We start from the raw sequence: 23,597 nt of genomic DNA, 5'->3' as shown, positions 1-23,597 counted from the left end.
TCGGGGAATAAAGAGGAAATGGCTAATCGGCGGCTGAAAATGTGTCGCCTTGTTTGATCCACAGCGGAGGAAACTGCTGAGGGGCTGATGAGAGTCTCTGAAGGAAAAGTTCTGAACCCCCTTTGATATGGAGGTGCAGTGACTGACCAAACACGAACGTCTCCCTGCAGAGGGTGCCAGCTGGCGTCTGCTAATGAGCGCAGTTCTGCGAAAGACCCCGCCAGGCGGGCGCGTGGCACAGAAGCCCTGGCGCCAGACATGGGGCTCAGGGAGCGTCAGCCATGATTCTGGGGAGACGGCAGTGGGGGTGTTGCCTGAAGTCCAGAAAGGGCAAGAGGCTCCCCTGAAACCACCAGACGCCTGGGGCGGGGCAGGGCAGGCCGGGAGGGACCCCCGCGGGCCTGTGCAGAGGCTCGCTGCCCCCCCGAGCGTGGGTTTCTTTCTTCGCTCACGTTCTGTGCAAGCCCAGGTGGATGGCGGCGACTCTCTGCGTCCAGGACTGTGGGTGAGAGTCCCCAGTCTGTGGGCACACGGGTGGGGAGTGGGCGGCACCCGCTGTCCTTGTCCTGCCTCTAACTTGCCGGTGGCCCTGAAGCCTCCTGTGGTCCCTGAGCCTTAGTTCCCCACCTGCACAAGATGGAGGCTGGTGAACTGGTCTTTACAGAGTTCTCGGGCCCTGCGCTCAAAACACGTGGATGGAGGACAGCAACCCCCGCCCCCTCCCAAGAGTCCCCTGCCTGGCCTGTGACTGGACCTGCTGCTGAGGGGCCACGGCCACCCCGGGGCCAGGCGAGGGAGCCTCAGCCCCTGGCTGCGCCCTGGGCCGCTACGCATGCTGAGGCTGCAGAGAGGCAGAAGACGGGAGGAGAATTAAAAAGCGCAGTTAAATAACCACCCGTCCTCATGCATATTTATAAGTCGCCCAGCCTCAACCTGAATCAATATCTCCAGGAGCCCAGCTAGGAGGCGAGGGGGTGGGGTGGGACAGCAGGCGCTCTGGGCTGGCAGGCCTGGGCAGGCAGACTGGACCTCCTAGACGGGGCCGTGGAGCCCTCCCAGGCCCCTGCCACGCCCGCCCAGCCCAGGACCCGCTTCTGCACAGGCCCAGCGCCCTGCGTGGCCTTGGGTGGGTCCCTCAGGGGCTGGCCTCGTGCCCTGTGCACCTCACAGGCTGCAGTGAGTGTGCCTGCCTACAGTGCTGGGCGCTTAGTGGGCTCGCAGAGGGGACGCTCCCTGCTCTGCGGCTGTGAGCACCGGCCAGGACCACCTCCTGCCCCTGCCCGGCACCTTTCTGCCACAGGAACGTGGGTGCAGAGAACACGAGTGCCTTCCTCTGCCCCCCTGGACACCACATCCACCCGGTGCACCCGAAGCCTCAGACAGCCCCAGCGGCGGCGGAGTGGCCCAGGCCGCCAGCAGGTGCGCCTCTGCCTTGGGAGGGTCAGCAAAAACAGCTAGGTGGTTTCTGCTCAGACCCGCAGGGCAGACGCAGGGGACCCTGCAGCCTGAACTGGCCTGGCTCTGCCAACTACAAGCTGCGCTGTGGGCCGCTGAGCCCAGGCAATGGCCTGTGGAGGTGGGAAGCGGGACAGGGAAGCGCGAGCAGAGCCCGTCACTCAGCCCGTCCACCGTCGTCTCCCACGCCAGGCGGGGCTGCCTCGCTGGCCTGCACGCTCTCATTGAAGCCCCAGGCCTCGAGCTCTCATCAGCAGACAGGAGAGTTAGCGCAGCCAATTACAGACGTGGCGATGGCCCGCTGACGTCCCCGCGTCCTTCAGAAGGTGATCTGCTGAGAGGCTGTGGCAGTGCAGGAGGAAAGGAAGGCAGCTCGAACTGCCAGGGGGCCGGCCTGGTCCTGCGCCCCTGCCCCCGCCCCCCAGATGCTGGGCCCATGTGGCCCGCCTACTGCTGCCGGGGCACTGCCCACAGGCCTCACAGGAGGGCTGAATGAATGGGTGGCAGCTTTGGCAAAACTCGGGGGGGGGGGGGAAACGACAGCGGAGGTGCGTGAGTGTGGGGAGAGGCCCCCAGTGACCACACGGACCCCTGGCTCAGTCATCCAAGCATCTCACCCACCTGCTGCTCCGGCCACAGGCCGGGCCTGTCCCTGAGCTTCCGCCCCGCCAGGGCTGTGCACTCTCAGGAGTCCGTTTGTTGGGGGAGGCAGTGACATACATTCACCTGCATGTGCTTGTCCTGAGGTATGGAGGCCACTGTCTTGTCCTCCTGTCCCCACCCCCTCACCTGTCATTCCACAACAATGTCACTGGGCCTACCAATCAAGTGAGACGCATCCCTCCCAGGCTGGGCAGGTGAGCAGACGTGCCTGGGGTCGGCCAGCCCGGCTGTCGGGTGTCCCGACCACAGAGGGCAGCCAGCAGCCAGCAGCCCCAACCCACCCTGCATGAGCCAGCGAGAGCTGGCAGGGTCAGCGGGCACCCGCTGTGGACAGCCCCGGGCACCGAGAAGGCCGAGGTCCCCTGCCCCTCTGAGTCGGTGGCAGAGACGGGAGCATATGGTTCCTCCCGGTCCTCACAGGGCTGCTCCCCGAGTCCACCCCCACGGCCTGCCCCCTTCCTCCTGTATCACCCCGGTGGACTTGCGTGTCCACAGGAAGCGTCCATTCCTGCCCTCCCCATGGAGCACAAGCCCGTGAGCCGGGGCCAGGCTGCCTCGCCCTCCACTCTGCTCGGAGTTAGCGCGGGGCCCACCCAGGTGGCACTGTGACGTGGGCTGCCTTGTGGGAGGGGTGGGACAGGTCAGCGCGGCCCTGGGCACGTGTGTCTGCAGGGAGCAGGACCCTCCCTGAAAGCAGCGCTTCCGAGCGACCGCCTGCGCTTCACCTCGGGTCTGTCCAGTGCTGTGTCCCTGACGTTTGTGTCAGACGCCCTGCCAGACCACACGCAGGCAACGGGAACAGTCACAGCCACAGTCCGCGATGCCAGGCTGAGGCAGGGGACAGCCTCCAGGGGAGGGGAGGGCAGCGTGGACCACACAGGGAGCCCCCCCCCACGGTGCCCGGAATGCTGCGGGTCCTGAGCACAGCCAGCGGCAGAGAGGGCTGGGCCAGCCCCAGGGGGCCCAAGGTGAGAGGCCCCAAGAGCACCCCTCAGCGGGCCCCTTGGGGACACTGTGCAGACTCATCTGCAAACGAGGGGCTGGCCCGGCAGGCCGGGGGCGGGGGACGAGGACGCCCGCTGGCACTGGGCCGGGACCCAGGACCCGGGGCCCAGGAGATGAGGAGCAGCTTAGTATTCAGGGCACGGCATCCTTCTCATAAAAAATCAAAAGAAATCAATGCCTGTGGAAATTTCTGCACGCGAACGCACAGCAGCGCACCGGCTGTGAATAAACATGAGCTGCCCGGCGCCCCCGCGGGGGCCGGTCGGGCCTTTTCCTTCATTAAGTGTCCTGTTTTACATGCAGCTCTCAGGAGAGCGGGCGCTGGGCTGGGCGCCGGCCCGCAGATGCAGGCCGTCCGGCACGGCCACCCTCGAGCCGTGGGAAGCCGGTGTGGCCCCCACAGGGCGGCCACACACCCAGCGTCTGCGCATGAACGTCAGGCGACGAGACCAAAGAGCAGCTGCTGGCAGTGGAACCCATGAGCTGCACCGCCGAGACCTGAGTGCAATGAGAAACGTGCGAGAGACACGTGTGCGACACGTGTGCACACGGTGCTGCCCAGGGCACGAGAGGCCCCAACACAGGGCGGGCACATGGCACCCTATGGCAGCCTCAGACTCCCGTCTTCACACTTCCCAGGATCTAGCAAAATTCAAAACTGAGGCAGGGGCTGGGCACGTGGATTCCCAAGTCCCTGTGAAAATAAACAAGAGCTGCCGGGGAACACAGTGCAGTCACGGGGGTGCGCGAGGCCCATCGCACCCTGAAACAGGGAGGCACCAGCGAGAGCTGCCCAGGACCGGCCGGCCGGCCGCACGACCCAGGACGGAGAAGACAGAACAGACTCAGGACACGTGGGGTCTCGTGCAGGTGCCACGGGGTGGGGGCGGGGGCGCTGCACGCCCACGAGGAAAGGACAGGCTTCGGTTGGTGGTCTGGGCGATGGGGAAGGGTCTTTAAAAATCAGCCTGAGATGAGGCTGCACACATTGTAAACATCAAAGCCACGAATTCCAGACCAATCACGGACTGGGGCATACAGCATGAAAGCCCCAGAGAGCCGGGGGAGGCCGTGGGGGGTCCCTCTACACCCTTAATGTGAGGCAGGTAAGGACAGGGGCACCTCACAGAGAGCTGCTCCTCCAGAAAGGTGTATGTAAAAATGTAAAAATCAAACCTCTCCTTTAAAAAAAGAATACGTCAAGCAAAGTCAAAAGACAAACGGTAAATGGGGAAAATACAGTCACAACTTAAAACCAAAAGAGCTCAACTCCTTAATATACAAAGAGCTTCAAGGAATCAACAACAGGAGGACCAACTAGCTATTTGAACAATGGACCAAGGACATTAACAGATGTAAACACCCTAAGGATCCCTAGTCTCACATATAATAGAGGGACTGAGCCTAAAAGCGCACTGAACTGGCCTTTCCCCCCAGGAGACCAGAGTGCCTGGCGAGACAGCGGGGGGGACAGGCGCCCCGGGTGCTGGTGCAGCCCCGTCCTGCTCTGCAGGCGACGCACGTCGGTGCTGGTGACACCTGGCAGTGCCTGCAGGGGCCTGAGGCCACTACCTCTTCTGCAAGTCACCTGTGCAGACGCACGCCTGGGGAACACTGCACAGGGGACACTCACCACGGCCCCGTGTTGTCATGGGGAGGAGACGGCCGCCCCTTGGTGGCAGCTGGCTACACAGGCAAGGGAGCGGCTCCTGGGCCCCCATGTACGGACAGGGAAGAGCGCCCGATGCACTGGGTGACAAGGATGAGGTGCAGAGGACTTGCAGACAGGGCTTCCTGTGAGTTATAGGGTGGGCAGTAAGGACACGCTAGGAAAGCAACACCCAGAGAATGTTCCAGAAGTGCAGGCAGTAGATCACTTAGAAGCCACCTGCCTTGCTGGGGACAGGATGTGCACAAGGGCCTGGTCAGCAGCTGCAGGACTCACGGGGGCAGTCCAAGCCCAGAGGGGCTCTGAGAAGCAGAGGCGAGGCCAGCCGTGAGCTCAGGGCCCCTGGAAGCTGAGAACAGGTGGGTGGGGGAGGGAGCTGGTGTGCAGGGATTGACAAGTTTGTCTCCAGGGCAGTGGGTACCAGCGGGGGCTGGGGGGCATCACAGCATCAATGGGGAGAAGGCACGGAGGTGTGAGGAGCAGCGAAGCCTCCCCGCCCCTGCATTCGGGAACAAGAAGGAGGCAGAACCCCAGAGTCTGTGATGATCCAGCACTGCCTGCCTGGTGACGCACGGGCAGGAGTGGGGACAGTCTCCACGGGCTCGGTGAGCATTCCGCTCACGGGGAACCCAGCAATTTTCTACCCACTCCATTTCCAAAAAAGTTACATTGATTTAAAATGTCACTGGCTGCAGCCTGGTCCCCTTCCTGAGCGCGCTGCAGGCCGGCTGGGGCGGCAGGGCCTCTGAGGGGACAGCTGCCAGGCGGGGCTCCCACGCCCGCCGCCAACCTGCCTGCGTAAGCAGGACCGGCAGCGCTGAGGACAGCGGGCGTGGGCTCAAACCCAGCGATGAATTCTGCTTAATTGCACACGTGCTGAAGCATTTAGAGGGAAGGGTACAGATGTTTGCAATTTGCTTTAAAATGCATCAAAAAACTTAACATGAGTGGATAGGAGGGGGGCGGGCAAGCTTGTTGCGAAGCAGCCACAGTGAAGTCTGGGACAGGACCGGGTGTGGGGCCCAGGGGTGTTCATGTGACATCTCCCAACTTGCTGCCGTTTGAGCCTGTGCACGAGTTGCTGGGGAACGCCCGGTGGGCTCCATCATCAGCGACCGGGACAGGCACTGCGCCTGCGCGCAGCAGGCCGGGCGCACCTCACCCGCTGGAGGTGAAGCCCAGCCAGTCCGGCTGCTCGCTGAACACGTGCCCCCCAGGCCCAGAGGCACGTGTGTCCGGCCCTTGGGAGTGCGCACCTCAGGGGCTCCAGGGCTTGTGGCCTGAGAGTCCCCGGGCATGGCCCAGAGGAAACACAAATGTGGAAAACTGCCAGTGTCAGGAGCTGTCCCCTGTGCTCTCCTAGGATGGCCCGCAGGGCGGGGTTTCAGCTGTGTCCAGGGGGGCAGACAGCGCCCCGGGCCCCAGTGGGAGGGCAGAGCCGCCACCATGCCCAGGGCCCACCTGCCAGGGTCAGCGCGGCTGTCGGAACACAGGACTGAGTGCCCTCCCCACTGCTGCCACTTTTTAGGGAAACTGAGGCCTGTGGGGAGGGAGGTGGGGTAGCCCAGGCAGTTATTCTCCAAGCCCCTTGGCCCGGAGACACCTGGCCCCAGAGGACAGGACCGCTGGGCAAGGCTGGGCAGGGTGGGGGCTGCGGGATGGGGGGCCCTGCCTGAGGCATGAGGGATGCATCTCCCACTGTCTCCATGAGTTCACTCAGACAGTCTGCTTCCCGGAGTCCAACGCCTGTAGCCACACTGAGACCCCGAGGTCCTGTCCCCGGACCCATAGCTCCAGGACGTGCGCGCAAGTTGTCCTCCTGAGAACAGGCTCACATTCCATCCTGCCTCTTAAAAAGCTGAGTCTGAGTGAGTCGCTCCTGTGTTGGCCAGCTGTGGGCCTGCCCCCATCTCCAACTGGGGGCCCCATGCTGTCTCCCTAATGGCTGGGGGACCCTATCTCCTGCAGTCACAGGAGACGTGCAGAGGCCATGCTCCCAGGAGCCGCCGAGGCCCGGTGCCCGGCCCAGGCGCACGCAGCATGAGCACAGCCAGCTCCAGCCCTCGTGGGAGAGGCTTCCTCCCGACCCAGCTGGACACTCATCACGAGATGAGGGCCCCCTACGAGCACATACTCCCAATCATGGCAACCCGCAGCTGACCTCAACCCTCCTCCTGGGATCGGCCCCACGTGAAGACGCTCGTGCGGGGGGCGGCGAGGGGAGGGCACTTACCAAGCACCCCCCAAGCACGGTGGCCGCACGCGCATGCCCGGCGAGATAGCCGCGGTGGCCCTGGGCCCTCTCCACTCGGGCTCAGCAGCCTGCATGGAGCGAGCCCGGGCTCAGCCCACTGCAGAGCTGTGGCCAGGCAACCTGGAGGGCGCAACATGCCATCCTGCTGCTTCCGAGGCCCAGGGACAGAGGAGAGGGTGAGTCTTTGTACCCATGACAGAGAGCAGAAGTGGCAACAGACGGACGTTAGCGTTCACTGAACAGCGACTGTGTGCCCGGGGTGGCGGGCAGATGCAGCCCATCTGCCCCACAGCCCTGGGTGGGCATCATTATCCCCGGTTTTATCAAGGACACACTGGAGGATCAGAGGGCAGAGCCCTGCATGCCTGAGACCAGCCGGCCAAGGGGCAGCGCCAGGCTCCAGCCGACACCCACGGCCTCGGTGCCAGACCCCCCGTGGAGCCTTTCCTCCACAAGCCCCTCGCCGGCAGCGGCTCCCTGAGCCAGACATGGGTTCTCCCTGTCCTTTCTGCCACAGCCAGAACAGCGGGTCATCCCCTCCGGGTCTCCGCCTCCGTCCCTGTCTGCCATGCACTACTGGGGGCTGGTGGGCGCCCGCCCGCATCCAGAAGCAGGTGAGAACGATTCTAGCCACGCTCACCAACGCCCGACCACGGGAAGCCTGGGAAGCCATCAGCCATGGTCTCAGGCTGCACTCAGCTAAAGGGCCAGAAAAACATCACCAACCCCGCCTGACACGGCACTGCTGATGAGGGGCTGGCGGGCGGGCGGCCGGGGATGCACCTGTCAGCAGCCCAGCCCTCCCAGCTGAGGACTTCGGCCCAATTAAACGGTACGAGATGACAGGTCCGGAGCTGAGCACAGTCCGGCCGCGGCTCACTGAGCCCTGCTTTATCAGAGCTGTCACTTCCCCGTCTCCAGGAACTGGTAATAAAAACGAGATTTGATTTACCCCTAATGGGTGTCAAGATAAAAATCAATGGCCTGTCCAAAACCTGGGTGATCACAACCCTGCGGGTTCCCTAGCGTGGAACACTTGAGGCAGGTGGACAAAACATAACACCAAGGGGAGGGAAACAGCGCGAGCAGCAGTCCGACGCCACGGCCGAAGCTGCGGGGGATGGGCTGGGACACAAACCCCAAGCCGCCCAGGAGCGCACGGGTGTGGGCCCGGCGGTGGGCGCAGGAGCTGCAGACCTGTGCGCGCGGGGAGCCGGGAGGGGCCGGCACGCTGGTGCCCACACTCACCAGCAGGGTGAGTCGCTCCAGCTGCGCCTCCAGCTGCTTCTTGTCCTCCTCTAGGCAACTCCGCTCCCTTTCCAGCTCCTCAATCTTCAACCTGCAAGCAGAGAGGACTGTGGCAAGGCACCCGCTGCAGCTGCAGGGGCCGTCCTGTCCTCGGGTGAAGAGGGGAAGGGGAAGGCCACGCATGAGGCCTTAAGCTCTGTTTCCAAATGCACACACGTGAAACTGATGGAGGACATTTCCAGCACTAGAAACACCTGAGCAGAGGGCTGCAGCCTGCAGCCAATGGCATCTGCTCAGACGGGGCAGCCCTGATGGGGGTTGGGGTCAGGGGAGTCCTCACCGACCCCCCTTCAGCAGAGGCGGGCAGGTAGGGGCTACGTGAGAGATGTGGCTGCACCCAGCTGAGGACACTGACAACTGAGTCTCCAGCAGCGATGGAGCCGGGGCAAGGGTGCCCAGGGGCTGTGGAGCAGGGCAGGCTCTGGGGGGTGGGAGCCCCTCCCCCAGCAGCCCAGGCAGGCATCACTGTGAGTGTGGGGCAGGGACCGCCTCTGGCAGCCACCTCCTGCAGGAAGGCTTGTGCCTCTGAGGGACAGGCTGGATGGGAAGCCTGTGAGGCCCTTTTGAAAACAGTATTTCGATTCTGAAGGCTCATCAGCAAATGTCCTCGAGGGCTAAATTCAAATAAGCATCTGTATGTAGCTGTGGACGTATTAATAAAATGGTATAATCCATCCTGGCTGTCAGAGAACAAACCCACACAAATAACTCGTTTGTGCATTTTAAAACGGGGACTTTTTTGCTTGTCCTCCTTTTCAGGCAAATAGCTACCCATCGAGGGAGAGGGAGAGAAAATGACTAAATGAGAGTGTGGCACACATCTGCATGTCTGTGTGCACGTGTGCGAGAGTTGCATGCACATGTGTGTGCACAAGTGTGCCCCGGTGTCAGTGCATGGTAGTGCGTCTGTGCACATGTGAGTGTGAGCGTGTAGAGATCAGTCAGAAGGGCGGAGCTGTTATCTGGCCTCGCGCATCGGTAATGACCCCCCCCCCCCGGACGCCCCTGAGAGAAGGCGACGCCTCTGCTGCGCCACTTGAAGGTGGTGGCCCGGGTGCCGGTGGGGGGGACAGCGGGGGAACCGGAGGCACAGCTGGAAAAGGAGCCGGCGGCCCAGGACGCCACCTTCCAAGCTGACTGCTCCCTGGTCCCAGACCCACACCCTGTCCTGCTGGCCTCCCCGGGGGGGCCCTGACTGCGCCCCGAGAGCTCTGCTGTCCCCACACTGTCCCTGTTGGAGTCCGTGTCTGTCCCTTCATTGGAAAGGCTGCTCTGTGTTTCCAGCGCAGACCCTGGAAGCCTCCGTGGGAACTGGAGTGTGGAGGGGCCGCGACACAGCCACTGTGCCCAGAGCTGGTGAGGACAGATGCGGGCGCACCTGACACCCGAGCCCTCAGCGGGTCGCGCAGCCCAGGGACCCCGCTCCAGCTGCACCCGTCCTGGCTGAGAACACAGGCGCCCACCCTCTCACAGGCGGGCGACGGCACAGCGGCCACCCGTGCTGCCCGACCGCGTGCTGGTCCCGCAGGAGCACCCCCAACACACTTTAAACTTAGAGCTGGCGCTCCTGCTTCCTCTGTGCTACGGGCCACCATCGCGGGGCCTCCCAGGGCCCCCCCGACGAATGTGCGGTGCACAGCCTGGCCCCATGGTCCTGGGGGGACCCAGCCCAGGCTTCTTCCTTTGGGAAATGCCGAGCCCCCCGCCCTGGGGAAGCTTCCTCGGCCGTGGGCTCTGGGCAGGCCTGGCAGGGAGTGACACCGTCTTAGTTTTACTTTGTCTGACAATGTCCTGATGGCTCTTCAGCCCCGAAGGGCGTGTTCGCTGGCTGACAATTCTCTCCTCTCAGAACTTGAAAGATGTTGTGTGTTTCATTCCAGCTTCTGCGGTTCCAGATGAGAAATTCGCTGTCACTCAGATTGGAGTTCCCTGCAGATAAAACGGTGTTTCTCCCTTGCTCCTTTCAAGATTTTGTCTTTGTCTTTAACTTTCAGAAGATGAATTAGCAGGTGTCGCAGTGTGAACTTCTTTGGTTTTTGACAACATGGGGTTCTCTCAGCTTCTGAAACCCATAGGTTTACCACCAGATTTGGGAAATTTCCAGTTACTGCATCTTCAGAAAATTTTCCAGCCCCAATTTCCCTCCCTCCCAGGACCCCAATCAGATGAGCGTCCTGTGTCTGCGGCCGTGACACCCACCCCGAAACTGTTCCGGGGTTTGTCCCCGTCTCCCCTCCAACCTACGAGCCAGGGCGATCCTCTCTCGCTCGCTGTGCTGTCCAGGTCCACACTTCGCGCTCGGTCCTCTAAAAAGCCTTCTTCGTGTCTTCTTGCTGAGGGTCATCACTGTTTCCCTTGGGGCTGGAGGACCCGTAAAACTGCCTGCGAAGCAGATTCACAGCACCTGCTCCCGCACCCTCGTCGGGCGGCTCTACCCTCGGACCCTCCTCGCCTTCAGTGGCGACGGGAAGAGATTTCTGCCACGCCCTGCAGTCTCCGAACTTACACTGTGAACCTTCTGGCAGGCAGCACCTGTTCTCGGGCAGAGCTGCTGGCAGGGCGCCATGAGGCCGGGACCCCTCCCCGTCACACCTGAGACATCGGTGCTGGTCAGGAGCTTGCGGCCAGCGCCCCCTGGACAGAGCCCTCAGGCCCGGAGCGCTGCACATCAGCCGGGACCAGGCAGCAGCCGGGCTGAGATGCAGGCAGGCGGGGGCCACGCGGAGGGCTGGGCTGGGCGGGGGGTGTGCAGGCCCTTCTCCGCCCAGTGGTGCCCAAATCTCAGGTGAGCCAACCACCCTGGAAGCGCAGACTCACAGTAGATTTCTAGAAAGCAGGGGTGTTTAACAGGTGCTTATTCAATATTAGGGTACTTCACAGAACAGTAAGAGCCCAGCACCTTGCAGTCTGGCAAGGGTGTGGGTGGGACCTCAGTCCCCTGGCAGAGAAGGTCCCAAACCCTGAGGCAGGGGCTCCATATGGCCGGAGAGGCCGGGGCCACGTAGGCGCCGGGGCGTGCGGCCCGCTTGCTAAATCCACAGGCGACCCGCGGTGTCTGCTCAAGCTGCTTACGGCCGCAGACGAGGAAGAGCCCGGATCTGCTCCAGCCGAGAGGCCCTTCAGCCACTGCCACTCGGACGTTCGCCGACTCTCCCTGGCGTCCTCAGAGGAGCGACGCTTCGTAATTCTGCACACGCACACGGCTGTATCGGTGCACTTAATGAGCTGCACATGTAACACAGTTTCTACACAGTGCACCCATGAGCACGCATGTGAGGGACAAGGCAGGGCCTGTGTCCTCCGGGAAGAAGGGCGCTTGGACCCCCACACACCGTGCCCGCCCCCCCTCTGTGCCCGCCCCCTGTGCCGGCTGCAGCCCATCGTGCCTAACGGGGGAGGGAGGGGACAGAGAGGGAGGGCACCGGTCTCTAAAGCCCCTCTTCCACCCAGGATGGCCCAGGGCTGTGGGGGGCAGGGCTGGGCTTTCAGGGGGTGGGGGGTATCCCTCCTCAGGGTGGGGTCTTGCTCCTCCCCCTACCCGACCCCCAAGATGAGAAGGGTGCCTCTATGGCCCATGTCGTCTCCCAGGGAGGCCACACAGCACACAGCCCTCGACAGCCTCGAGGGTGCTGGGGACACAAGGACACCTCTGGGCCTTTCCCAAAGGTGCCCGGGGGCCGGGCGGGCAGTGTGACGGAGGGACAGACGCGGTCGGGTTTGGAGGAGTGGCGTGCGTGTGACAGGCACTGGGAGGGACAGGCACCAGGCAGCTCTGCAGACGAGACAGATGTGGAGGCGCGTGTGGGGAGCCGGGGGTGAGCCCTGGCCGGGGAGGAGGGCCACCTGCGCACGCTGCCCGGCCCAGGGTCCTGTCACTGTGCAGGGGCCCCCAGAGCCTGCCTGATAGGTGAGTCTGTCCGACAGCCTGTCCTCAGCCTGCTGCCAGGGCTGAGGGGACCCCACAGGGGCAGCGGGCGTGCGCGGTCAGACCCTGCTCCAGCCCCGCAAGGGCAGCTGGCATGGGGGGGGCACATGCCTCCCTGGGCACAGCACGCACAGCGCCGACCCTGTGGTCAGCCGCCAGCCCGCCCTCCGCAGCAGGCTCTCCAGCCCGGCAGTGGGACAAGGGGATTTGGTCTTGGTGTGAAGGTGCCAATAAAGCCTTTATCTTAGATTTTACAAAATAAGCAATGGTGACCAAATCGAAAGTGTGCCAGCCCACACGAGTCGGGCACACGCCTGGCCACGCTCATGGCCACATAGACGGGTCTGTGTGTGAGCACGGAGAACCGTGGGCAGCACCAGGACCGGGGCTCCCAGGCTGAGGCTTGGGAGGGGAGCTGGGAACCATGCCCGCCACGCGGGTCGGGGGGAACTGAAGGCCGGGGCCCGCGTCTCGTCCGCCCTCCGCCTGCCACCTAACAACTGTGGCTCGAGGGACAAGGGGCCAACACTCCAGTGCCCACTAACAGGGCGCTCACGACCCCGCCCTGCCCCCGGTCCTTCCCCGAGCCCCTGGCAAAAGCTCCTCTGGGGAGCCCAGGCCGCTGCCCTCCAGCCCTCTCCCATCCTGCTCAGGCGCCACCTCCCTCCGCTGCCCTCCAGCCCACCCGCTCGCCCAGGGCTGCTTCCGGAAACCCAGGTGCAGGACGGCACATCCTTCATCACTGCAGGAATGGCCGGACAAGCAGCAGCCCCTTGCCAAGCTCCCCATCTGCCTGCTTTCCAGCTACAAGCGAGACCCTGTCCCTCCTGCTCTGACACAGTGATGCTGTCCCACAGCTCCTAGCACCAGGCCACCATCTTCCCGGCCCCCAGGGTCTGGCCCTTGCCCACGCCTGCTGCCCCTTCCGCCCTCAGGTCCTCACACACCGCCCCCAACCCCACCCCCGTGGCCTCTCCCACGCACACAGCACACCAGGCCAGAGCCCACAGATGGGGTTCGCATAGCAGGCCTGCCACGTGTCCCCACAAGTCCCCTCTAAACCATCAAGTCCATGACACAGAAAACGGCTCATGTCTGTGTGTCATCTCAGCCCCACGCTCGGCCCTGAGCACATGCAGCCCACGCGCAGTCTCTCAGCAGGCAACAGCTGAACAAGCGAGGAGCACATACGCAGTGGTGGGAGCTGGGGGGACCCCAACAACAGCTGTGTCAGGTAGGTCCAGCCATGCTCAGGTAAGGATGGCGAGGGCTGTGTGCAGAGGACGCCAGCATGGCACCTACTAGGCGTCACTGAGGGCCGCAGCACACAGCACACGAGGGTCTCTGGTGATGAGCACACAGCCTCAGGAGAAGGGGACACGGCCTGGCTGCTCGGCCACGGGCAAGCCAGCGACCCCCACGCCTGGGCTCCATGCTGTCTCTCCCGGGACAAGGGTCCCCACCTGCTCAGTGGGTCCCAGGTTGGCTCCCCTGAGCCCCAGGAGCGGCTCCTGAGGTGGGAATGGGGCACCCGTGCCGGCCTGATGCACAGGCTCGAGCAGGAATGGCCCTGGGGTGCCCGGAACTGCTCAGCTGTGCTCACCCTGTACCCAGAGATCCTGGAGGCTGGCACAGCTCAGGGCCCGAGGAGAGCTGGCAGCAGGTCTTCAGCACCCGCCTTGGCCCCAAAAGCCTCACTTCAGGGTCAGCAGTGGGACACAGTGGCGGCCGAGCCCCCAGCGGGCCACACACTGGAGAGAGCGAGGGGCCAGGCAGGCAGAAGAGGGCCGGTCCCCATGCAGATGGAAGCCAGTCTGGGCGGCTGCTGCTCTGGGAGCCTCCTCTGGGACTGGCCGTGAGCAGGTGCACAGGTCCCCAGCTGCCTTGGGGACGCACGCAGAGCGGAGGGGCTCTGCCAGCACCAGACAGGAGTTATGCTCTCTCACCAGCACTGGGGACACCGAGAGACCTGGCTCCCAACGCTGCCTGAGAAAGGGACTGAAAAGCGGCCTGGACCAGGGGCCACTAGGTGGGCCGGTGGGGCCGAAGAAGAAAGGGGCCCCGGAGGGTGGCGAGGGTGAGGGGCTGGCACGCGGGGACACACCTGAGCTCGCTGGCCTCCTCACGGGACAGCAGGACGCTCTGCTCGGCAGGGCCCGACTGGGTCTGCAGCACCTTCAGCTCCATCTCCAGCTGCGAGGAAACAGCACTGGGTCAGCACGCGCCATGGGGCCCCCAGAGGTCCAGAGGTGGGGTACCCCCCGTGCAGGGAGTTGCTGGGGCGGCCCGGCCCACGCAGCCGCCTTCCCTCCTTCAGCTCTGTCTCCAGAACAGACACCGCCGCTCCCGGGCGTGCGCGGCGTGTACCAGAGTCTGAGGAGGTAGCGCGCGGGTGGGAAGAACGCTTGGCCCTCCCACGCACTGATCGGCTCCAATGGTCTCCACCAAACTCCACCACAGAGCCGCAGCCGCATGCGGCTGCCGGGGGACACGGGCCTGAACCTGCCCTAACTCCCCGGCGGTGCCGTGGGCCCCGGAGCCAGACGCACTGATGGCTCGAGGGAGGGCCGGGGGCAGCTGCCCACCCGGTGGTCTCGGGTGCAGAGGGCGGGTACAAAGCAGCGGGGTCTGGGGCAGGGCCTTCCCGGGACCGAGGCCCTGGTGTGGCGGGGCCAGGACAGCGCCCACCCGACGCAGTGATGCCTGGCCACCCTGGGATCCCTTCCCGACACGCGGACGCAAAGCTGCCCCGTGTGAGTGGCCCGCAGTCCGTGCACATGGGCGCACACGGGCACGCAGCCAGAAAGAGTCTTCAGGGGACTGGGCTGGTGGCACGCTCACTTCCAAAAGCTGCCCCTTCCCCGCACCAGGGCGGTGCCGCAGCGCCGACCGAGGCTAGCCGGCACTCCCCGTGGAAAGGCCTCCGCTGGATTCGTGTTCCCTTCCGTCGGAGGAGGGCAGGAGGGGCTGCTGTGTGACTTTATAATCACCCGCCTGTTTAAAATCTGTATCCCTTCCGGAGCAGTGAGAGGTTCTAATTTCCTGGCAGATTATTATAACTCATAATTCTTTTTACCGAGTTCTTGCAGAATTCACCGTTCGCTTTAGATTTATCATCTTTGTCTTTATTTTTACTGTTGAGAATACTCGCCCACGGTGCGCCATCACCCTCAGGTGTGCGGCTCGAGGACTCTGCACGCGTCACAGATGCGGAGTCCCCACGGCCCCCCCCACCCCGCACCAACGCCCTGTCCTCCCCCCCAGGACAGTGCCACCGGAAGGACTCTCTCAGCTTACTCGGGGGGCGGGGGGCTTTCTATCAGTTTCCTCTAGGCTGGGAATGAGCCACGGGTTTTACTGGTTTTCTTTCACAACATGGGCATTTAGATTTAATGCCCCCATTTTTCACTTTCTTATGAACTTCCGTTCTGATCTTTACAGATCCCTGCCTTTGCTTTCCTTGGCTTGTTTTGTTTTGTTTTCCGAGGTCTTGAGCTGGTTGTTTAACCTATTCCTTCTCTCTTGTTCAATAAGACAAACATTTAAACCCAGGGTTTCCTTCTGAGCACTGTTCCTGCGTCCCGCGGGCTCTGAGGGCAAATGTTTCTGTTACAATCATCGTCTAGAATTTTAGGCACTTCTGAATTGCATTTCTTCTTCGACCTAACAATTATTTCAGAGACTTCTGTTGTTTTTCTTTTTTTTTTTTTTAATTTCAAAGTGTTAGGAGCTTCCTCTTTTCCTGCTTTTTTTCTTAATTTCACATTTCATTACATCATGATCAGAGGAAGCTGTCCATATTCGTTCTGCCTGTGTGAATTTATGAAGGTCTCCTTTATTACCTGATATGTGATTAATTTTTATGAGAGTTTTCTATAAGGGCTTTTTTAAAAGAGCACTCTTCAGTTTTGGGGCTAAAAGGTACTTTTCTGTTATTCTTTGCCCTGATACTCTGTTATGGATTAAGCGGCAAAATAAACTCCCCTATGGCCGGTGGCCTTCGTGACTCCTGGGGCCTCTCCTGGTTTTGTTTCACGAGCTGGGCTGATGCCTCCGTGGACGGCTACTGCTCAGCACCTCCACCACGGAAACGGCCTGGCTTTGTTCCCTGCCAGGCTTCTGGGCTCACGTGCGGATCCCGCGGCAGCCCGGGCGAGGCCTCTGCTTTCTGTGCGCGGCTGCTGTGCAGCGTCCGCCTCCTTGACTTGCCAACTCTTCCTGGTTCTTCTCTGTAATCCAATCAGGATGTCTTTTCCTTTTAATAGTGGAGTTTAGCCCACTTAGATCTTGATTCCGTTAGCAGTTAGTTCTGTTGTACTGTTTTGTTCTGCTTGTCGCTTTGCAGCTTTTGCAATCATTTCATTCTGTGGTCTTTTTGTCTTGTTTGCTATTTTGTGTGAAATTTTACTGATACTTAGAAAAGTCTGTGTTTTGTTCTAGTGGTTTTTATAGCTTATGGAATCCCTACACTTCTGTTTTTGAGACGGTTTCTATTAATTTCGCATGTTGAGTACCTGACTAACCAAAGGGACTACGGCTGGACTGTGGGGGTGGTGGGGGGGCCCTCAGCCAGGCGGCTCAGAGCCGGCGTGAGTGGCCCGTGTTGCTGTCGGCCGGCACAGGGCGACACGGACACTGAGGCGCATTATCCAGCCGCTGCCTGGTTCGCACTTGCTGAGAAAGACCCACGTGGAACACTTCAAAAAAGAGCACAGGCTAAGCAGACTGTATCTTCTGGGAGGTCCTGCTAACAACTTAGAGCCATGGAGTCCCTGTTCTAGGACCCGTCAGGAAGCAGAAGCGGGGCAGGTTGTGCTGACCTGGGGTTACGGGGGCTCCATGGGCCTCCAGGAAAGCTGGACAAGTGCACCCACAGCTACTGAGCTGGGTCAGCCGGGGCCCTGCAGCTCGTTCTGCGGCTAAGACCGCTGTGGCCACGGGAGGTCGCAGGGCCGCCCAAGACGAGGGGACGCCCCCTCCCAGGACTCCGCAACCTCTGCTGTTGCCACGCCACCTCCTGGAGCCACGTGAGCTGTGGGGCTGGCAGCAGTCCTGGAGTGCCAGGGAGCTGGTCCTCTGGCCCCGTCTCGGGGGGCCTGGTCAGCGGAGCCCGCCTTGCCCTGGTGACAACAGACAGCATGAGGAGCTCAGGCCACAGGGCCGCAGCGCCAGGACACAGGCCTGCCCTGTAAGCCTCTGCGAGCCTTTGTCGTCTCAGCTTTGGAAATGGCAGTAACGCCTGTGTCACAGGGGGCACAGGGAGAACCGGTGGCCTGTGCATGAAGCCAGACCAGGCTGTGCGCCCACTCGGGAGACGCCCGGCTGCAGCCTCCAGGGGCAGCGCTGCTCAGGGCAGGACGGCTTCTTCCCACCACGCGGCCCCTGCGGTTTGGGTTCCTTACTTGGCGCCATCCGTGCATGCCGCTCACTCCGACAGTGAGGAATACTGAACATACTCGTGTCCTGGCCCAGAGCCCAGGCCGGAACCCCTGACCGGTGGGCCGCCCCGGGGAGCCTTTGCATCGGCAGCAGTCCCAGCTCACGGCCCACAGGGGGCTGTGCCTACGTGCACGCTGCCAGCAGAGCCTCGCCCTCGCCGGCGACGGGAACACCAGGCCGACGGTTCCCACTCCAGGCGGCCCGCTGGCGGCGAGCTGGGCTGTGCCGCCTCCCGGCTCCAGCGGGTGCCGACAGCGCTGCCTGGTGCTCGCGCAGTCCGGGCTCCCCCCCCCGGCTGGCCCAGCGTCAGGCCCAGTACAGAATGCAGGGAGGGCGCCTGCCCCACGGCCGCTGGCAGGGTGCTGTTTGTGGGCGCCCGCTGCAAGGACGCTGCTGGGGGTCCAGCGTGGCCTCCGCTAGGGCGAGGCTGGCCCGGCTGTGGCAGGTGCGCAGGACAGCAGCAAGCAGTGAGGACAGCTGCCTGCGGGGCCTCACAGGGGACTGCCTGTAGGACAGAGGCGGCACCTCGTCAGGGCCTGGGGCTGGCACGTCAGGGAGCCTTCACAAGGGCGGCAGAGCACGGGTTCTAGTCACGGACACTGGAGGCAGCCCCCGGTTTGGAGCGAGCGCAGGAACAGCGGGGTGGTGCTGCCTGTAAGCAGCCCCTGCACCAGGGGTCAGAACTCTTCTGGAACGTGGGGCCCAGGGCCGGCCGCACTGCTGGAGCGTGTCCACACAGGGCTGGCCGCACGCTCAGGACACGGGGCCCGCAGGGCCTGCAGAGGGGCGACAGGCCCTGCCCCACACAGCATTCGTCACCAGCCGGCACACGCAGCCATGGTCACAGACCCCAGAGGAAGAGTGGCTGGAAGCACAACCAGGCCCTGCGCCCCCAGTCCAGCCACAGCCCCCCGCCCCCGCGGACCCTCGTGGGGCTCCCCTGGGCAGCCAGCAGGAACCGTTAAGGAAAACGCAACTCAAGGAGACGGCGGCTTCCTCACACCAAGTAGCGAGGGAGTCATTCCTCTTAACCAGAGCACAAATCTTCTAGTCTCGCCCCCGAAGTGTGTGAAACGCTAGAGAACTTCTGTACTCACGACGAAAACCCGATTCCTCGGGCTGCCGCCGGCCATGTCTAGCCAGGGTGGGGTGTGCGAACAGCGCGGTTCCGGCCCGGGGGCCTCTTCACTTGTGGTGGTAATTGCATTAGAGAAAAAGCATGAAGCGTATGTGTGCTCTTAATTAGCACAGGTTTGCTAATTAATAACAGGAAGTCAGACTGCCTTGGTCGCGTCATCTGTAATTAGCTCACGACGCTTGGATCTTTCTCTCTCCTTTCCTAAACAGTGAACCCACTGTGGCCAGAAACCAGCGGCCTGGGGTCTGCAGCTGGGAGAGGGCCAAGGGCAGAGCCCTGACCGGCGGACCAGACGGAGGTGCGGAGGGGCCATCAGGGGCCCCCTGAGCCCTGCTCTCCTGAGACCAGACGCCAGGCACACAGGCGGCAGGCTGTCACCAGAACAAGCGGGGGGGGGGGGGGGGGGTGACTCCCTATGAGCTCTGGGCCCCCATGGCCCCTCCAGCCTCTCCCTCCAGCTCCAAGTTGCAGCAGGGCAGAACCTGCACTAACCCAATGGAACATCTGCACTGGGACACTGCTCCTGGGGACTGAACTCTGCTCAGGCCCTCCGACCGCTCCCGCACCTGCACCGTGCCCTGGCCTCTGTCTCTTGGGTGGGTGGGGGTGGGGGCTCAGAAGGCATCGCCAATGGCTGAGGGTGGGTCTGGAGGGAGAGCAGAGGCTCCCGGCTCCCTGGGCACCCGCCTCTCAGGGACCATGGCTGACAGGGAACCCCATGATGCATGCACAGGATGTGTCAGGACAGGCGCCCAGCATGTAAGGCACCCCAAACCCCGCTTCCCTTTGCCCCCAGAGACCTAACCAGGTGCATCTCAGGGACTCACCATGTCTGCTCTCTGCTTCTGGCTCCCGAGCTCTTCCAATGCCTGCGAGAGCTGAGCCTGCAAAACAGGACAGAAAGCGGGGTCAGGGGGCCACCACCCAGTCCCCACCACCCCATGGCCTGATGCGGGGTGGGAAAGCAGGAGCTGACACCGGGGAGGAGGGAAGGGAACTGAGGGACAGATGGGGACACGACACTCGCAGAATCCACCCTCAAACGTGCCAGCGACTATGGAGGCAGCGACTATGGAGGCAGCAAAGGGCGGAGACGGGGGATGGGTCAGCGGCCAGGAGGACACAGGACAGCCGTCGCCTCCCTGGGCTCCGGAGGAAGAGGGGTCAACATGCAGGAGTGCCCCTGCTGCCCTGCCCAGCGCCCCCCGAACAGGACTGTGGGATCCAGGCAGAAAGGACACTCCCCTACCGGCCGCCGTGCAGTGCAGACACAGGAGCATGCCCTCCCCCCGCCGGCCTGCCTGCCCCCAGGGGCTGCTGTCTCAGCCCCAGGAGAGCTCGGGCTGCTGCGCTCCGGCCTCAGCAAGTCCACTGCATCTCAAGTCTCCACGGCGGCCGCCATGTGACAGGCAGCACCCCATGGGGGACCTGTTGGGCTCGGGCCGTGGCCACTCACACACCCCTGCTCGGCCTTGAACGTGAGCGTGGTTTGTGTGCCTGCCCCAGGCCCTGCGCAGAACCCTCCTCGAAGCTCCACAGCCTCGCCAGGCCTGGCACGCTCACGCATGAGAACTGGCCGCACGTCTTCCCCAGAATGGTGCAAGTCGACACGTCCAGTCGGCCGCGGGCCCCTGCTGTGAACGCGCAGGGCCGGCCCCCAGCAGCCTCTGCGGAAGCACACGCTTGGCTCCCGGGCAGCGACCGACACTGGCTGTGCACCACCGCTCTGTGCAGGGACGCAGAGCCGGCATCCAGCGCAGCCCGGCGGACGGGGGCGCCGTCCTTCTGCCGGAGCAGCGGGCGGCAGGCACGGAGGCCACCGCACGGCCGCCTGTCCCAGGGCCTGTGTAAGATCACAGTGTCCTGCTCCTGGAGGGTGGAGGAGAGGGCTGGAAGGTGGGCCTGGTGACCTCTGCAGGTGCTGTGAAGTCTGTGACCCCATGGCCACCCGAGAGAGGGCCCTACAGCGGGGGGGATGCGGCAGCCTCAGGGCCGAGCAGCCACACCCAGACCCGGCAACTCCCACGCTCCCTGAGCTGCAGCAGCCACAGACCGAGAGGGGAGGGGACACGTCCCCATGCCGGCCCCCCAGGACCCCCACCGCAAGGAAGGCCAAGCCCACACCCAAGGCCCGGGCGGCCCCGTGACCCTTGCTGTGGCCGCGCTCAGCCTTATAGGTCGCACTTCACCAAGGAGGGGACGGAGGCCCGACGCTGGGTCGCCCCCACATGCACCCCATGGTGAGTGACGAGGAGGCGGCACCCCAGGCCTGCCTGGCTCCCCGCCACACTCTTAAGCGGCCGCACGCACCCCAGAGCCCACACCTGGGCTGCCTTGGGATCCCCGGGTCTCGTGACGGAGGGCAGACGGGCAGGAGCTCACTGCTTTTTCCACTGCTGAGCACAAGGAGTACAGACAACCACACGCAATCAGGAAGAATAAACGAAGTGACAGAAAGTGGGCAGCAGACACGACGCTTCCCGGACAAGGATGCACACGCGGCCACGCACACACAGGGCTCCACATCGCTGGCAACTAGGGAAGTGCAGGTCAGGCCCGGCACCCCGAGCCGCTCCACACCCGCCCCATCGGCAGAAAGGAAGTCCCGGCAGCAACGAGGGCTGGGGAGGGCGGGCCTCCAGGTGACGCGAGCAGGAACGGGCCCAGCCCTTTGGAAATACTTTGGAATTTCCCTGAAGTTTAACACTCGCGTCCCCTCTGTCTCAGGAGTTCCGCCCCAGGTCCATGTCCAGCAGAAGCCACTGAGCACGTGCACAGCCTCATCGCACAGCACTGCCGGACAGCCAGGGGAGGTGGGCATGTGGCGCTGGTCTGGGGACCTTAGTCAGCCAGCAGGCTCCAGGCGGTCAGGCCTGCGCGGACACGGCTCTGCGGGGACACGGGCCTGCGGGGACACGGGTCTGCGGGGACACAGGCCTGCGGGGACACGGGTCTGCGGGGACAGGGCTCTGCGGGGACACGGCTCTGCGGGGACACGGGCCTGCGGGAACACGGGTCTGCGGGGACAGGGCTCTGCGGGGACACGGCTCTGCTGGGACACGGGTCTGCGGGGACACAGGTCTGCGGGGACACAGGCCTGCGGGGACAGGGCTCTGCAAGGCCAGGGCCGCAGAGATGGCTGAAGGACAATGGCTGGCCCACGCACAGCAAGGACTGACGGACAAGATGCCTGTTTCTGGGCCTCGCCCCATTCCCAGCCATCGACTTAGAAGAGACTCAGAAAGTGTGCCCCTCCAATGCCCCCACCCTGGGCAACGTGATGGCGGCTAGTCAGTGTCAGAGCCCCGGGAGCCAGGGCAGCCGGCAGAGGCCAGATGTGGGGGAGCCAGCACTGTATCTGGGACCCGGTGCTTGGCTCTGAGCCCAACCCAGGGCAGCTCTTGTGAGACACACAGCCCGGGGTGGGGGGTGGGGGGAGGTAGGGCGCCCGGCCAGAGTAGCAGCACTCGGCCACTCAGCCAGGACCGGGAGGCAAACTGTGCGGGGCCCTAGGTCCCCAGGGCCCAAGGCAGACTGACCAACTACCACGCCCTGAGGGGTGGCCAGGGCAGCAGTGGGCACCACCTGGGAAACGTAGCCACAAAGAAAAATTTAGCGTGAGACAGCTCATCCGAAGGATGGAGGACAGAGAAGTCCCACCCTCAGGTCAGCAGGGGCCGCGGGGCTGACGATGCAGTGTGACCACTCACGATGCAGTGTGACCACTCATCAGGCTGCATGCTCACAAGGCGGCACCTGTGCGTGTCACACCTCAGCAGGCAGGCAGCCTGACCCGCCCTCTGCGGCCCGGGAGCAGCCCTGTCGCTGTCACCAAATGTTGTCAGACAGCCCGGCACACCTGCCCACAGGAGGGGCTCAGTGGGATGTCACTTGGTGTGGTCGTCTGCATCTGAGGACCCAGGGGGCAGAGGGCTCTTGCTGGGAATGTGGCAGGCTGGGCTCCCTCGCAAAGCCCAGGTTTCGGGAGCAGACAGGATGGACGGACAGGACTGCAGGAGACTGGACGCGTAGCCAGGAGGGGGGGGGGGGGCTCGCCGTTTGCCTCTGGGGCGGGGCAGAGGGCAGCAGGCCACTGTGCCTCGCCACCACGGCAGCCATGATGCCATGCTCCGCAGAGCAGGAGACCCCGTGCTGGGCAACAGGGCAGCGGTGGGCAACGCACGATGGGTGGGACACTGGCCGCCTGGCCTGGCCTCCGGCCCCCAGCGGCCCCCAGAGCCGGCACCTGCAAGCCCAGCCAGGCTCTTGCCTCCCTGCCACTCAACAGAGAAGTCTCAGAGAGAGGAGAACAGAGGGATGCGCCCACACGCCCACAGCTGCTGCCTGGAGAGGGACGATGGGGAAGAAGCTTGGCACGTCCTGGGCTCCGTCTGCTCCACACCTGCCCTGCGTCACCCTGGGCACCTCCCTGGCCACCCCTGGTGCTGTCTGGGGGCCTCTCGGTGGGGGCCCTCTATCCGCACAGGCAGAGTGACCGAGGGTGGGGCCCACGCAGGCCCCGCACCTGGGAGGACTTGGATGTCAGTCCCTCGCAGTGGCCCTCCCTGCCCCCTCCTGCCCCAGCTGGTCCCGTGCCCTGGAACCCAAGGACAAAGAGCATGTCGAGGTGACAGGGAGGAGGCTCCCGCAGGGCTGACCCTCACAGAGGGGGCCAGAGCACCTGAGAGTGGTGTCTCTGATGGGAACAGACACTGCAATGGCTTTGGCTACCACAGGGCCT

The 23,597-nt window shown here is 63.5% G+C and overlaps 1 protein-coding gene across 4 annotated transcripts in view; it reads right to left on the bottom strand.

Annotated features, from left to right (window-relative positions):
* Positions 1-23,597, bottom strand: part of MAD1L1 (mitotic arrest deficient 1 like 1) — a 151,432-nt gene that overhangs the window by 23,231 nt on the left and 104,604 nt on the right. For all 4 annotated transcript variants that reach the window (XM_090288696.1, XM_090288693.1, XM_090288695.1 and 1 more), the window contains 3 exons: positions 19,684-19,740; positions 14,384-14,472; positions 8,295-8,385 (listed from right to left, as the gene is read on the bottom strand). In XM_090288696.1, the coding sequence (XP_090144822.1) occupies positions 8,295-8,385; positions 14,384-14,472; positions 19,684-19,740 (237 nt within the window). The remainder of the gene's footprint in view (positions 1-8,294; positions 8,386-14,383; positions 14,473-19,683; positions 19,741-23,597) is intronic.

The sequence above is a fragment of the Furipterus horrens genome, unplaced genomic scaffold (genome assembly GCF_987537825.1).
Source record: "Furipterus horrens unplaced genomic scaffold, mFurHor1.1.pri manual_scaffold_10, whole genome shotgun sequence".
In the NCBI taxonomy this organism is placed as follows: Eukaryota; Metazoa; Chordata; class Mammalia; order Chiroptera; family Furipteridae; genus Furipterus; species Furipterus horrens.
This window is presented reverse-complemented; position numbering and strand designations above follow the sequence as displayed.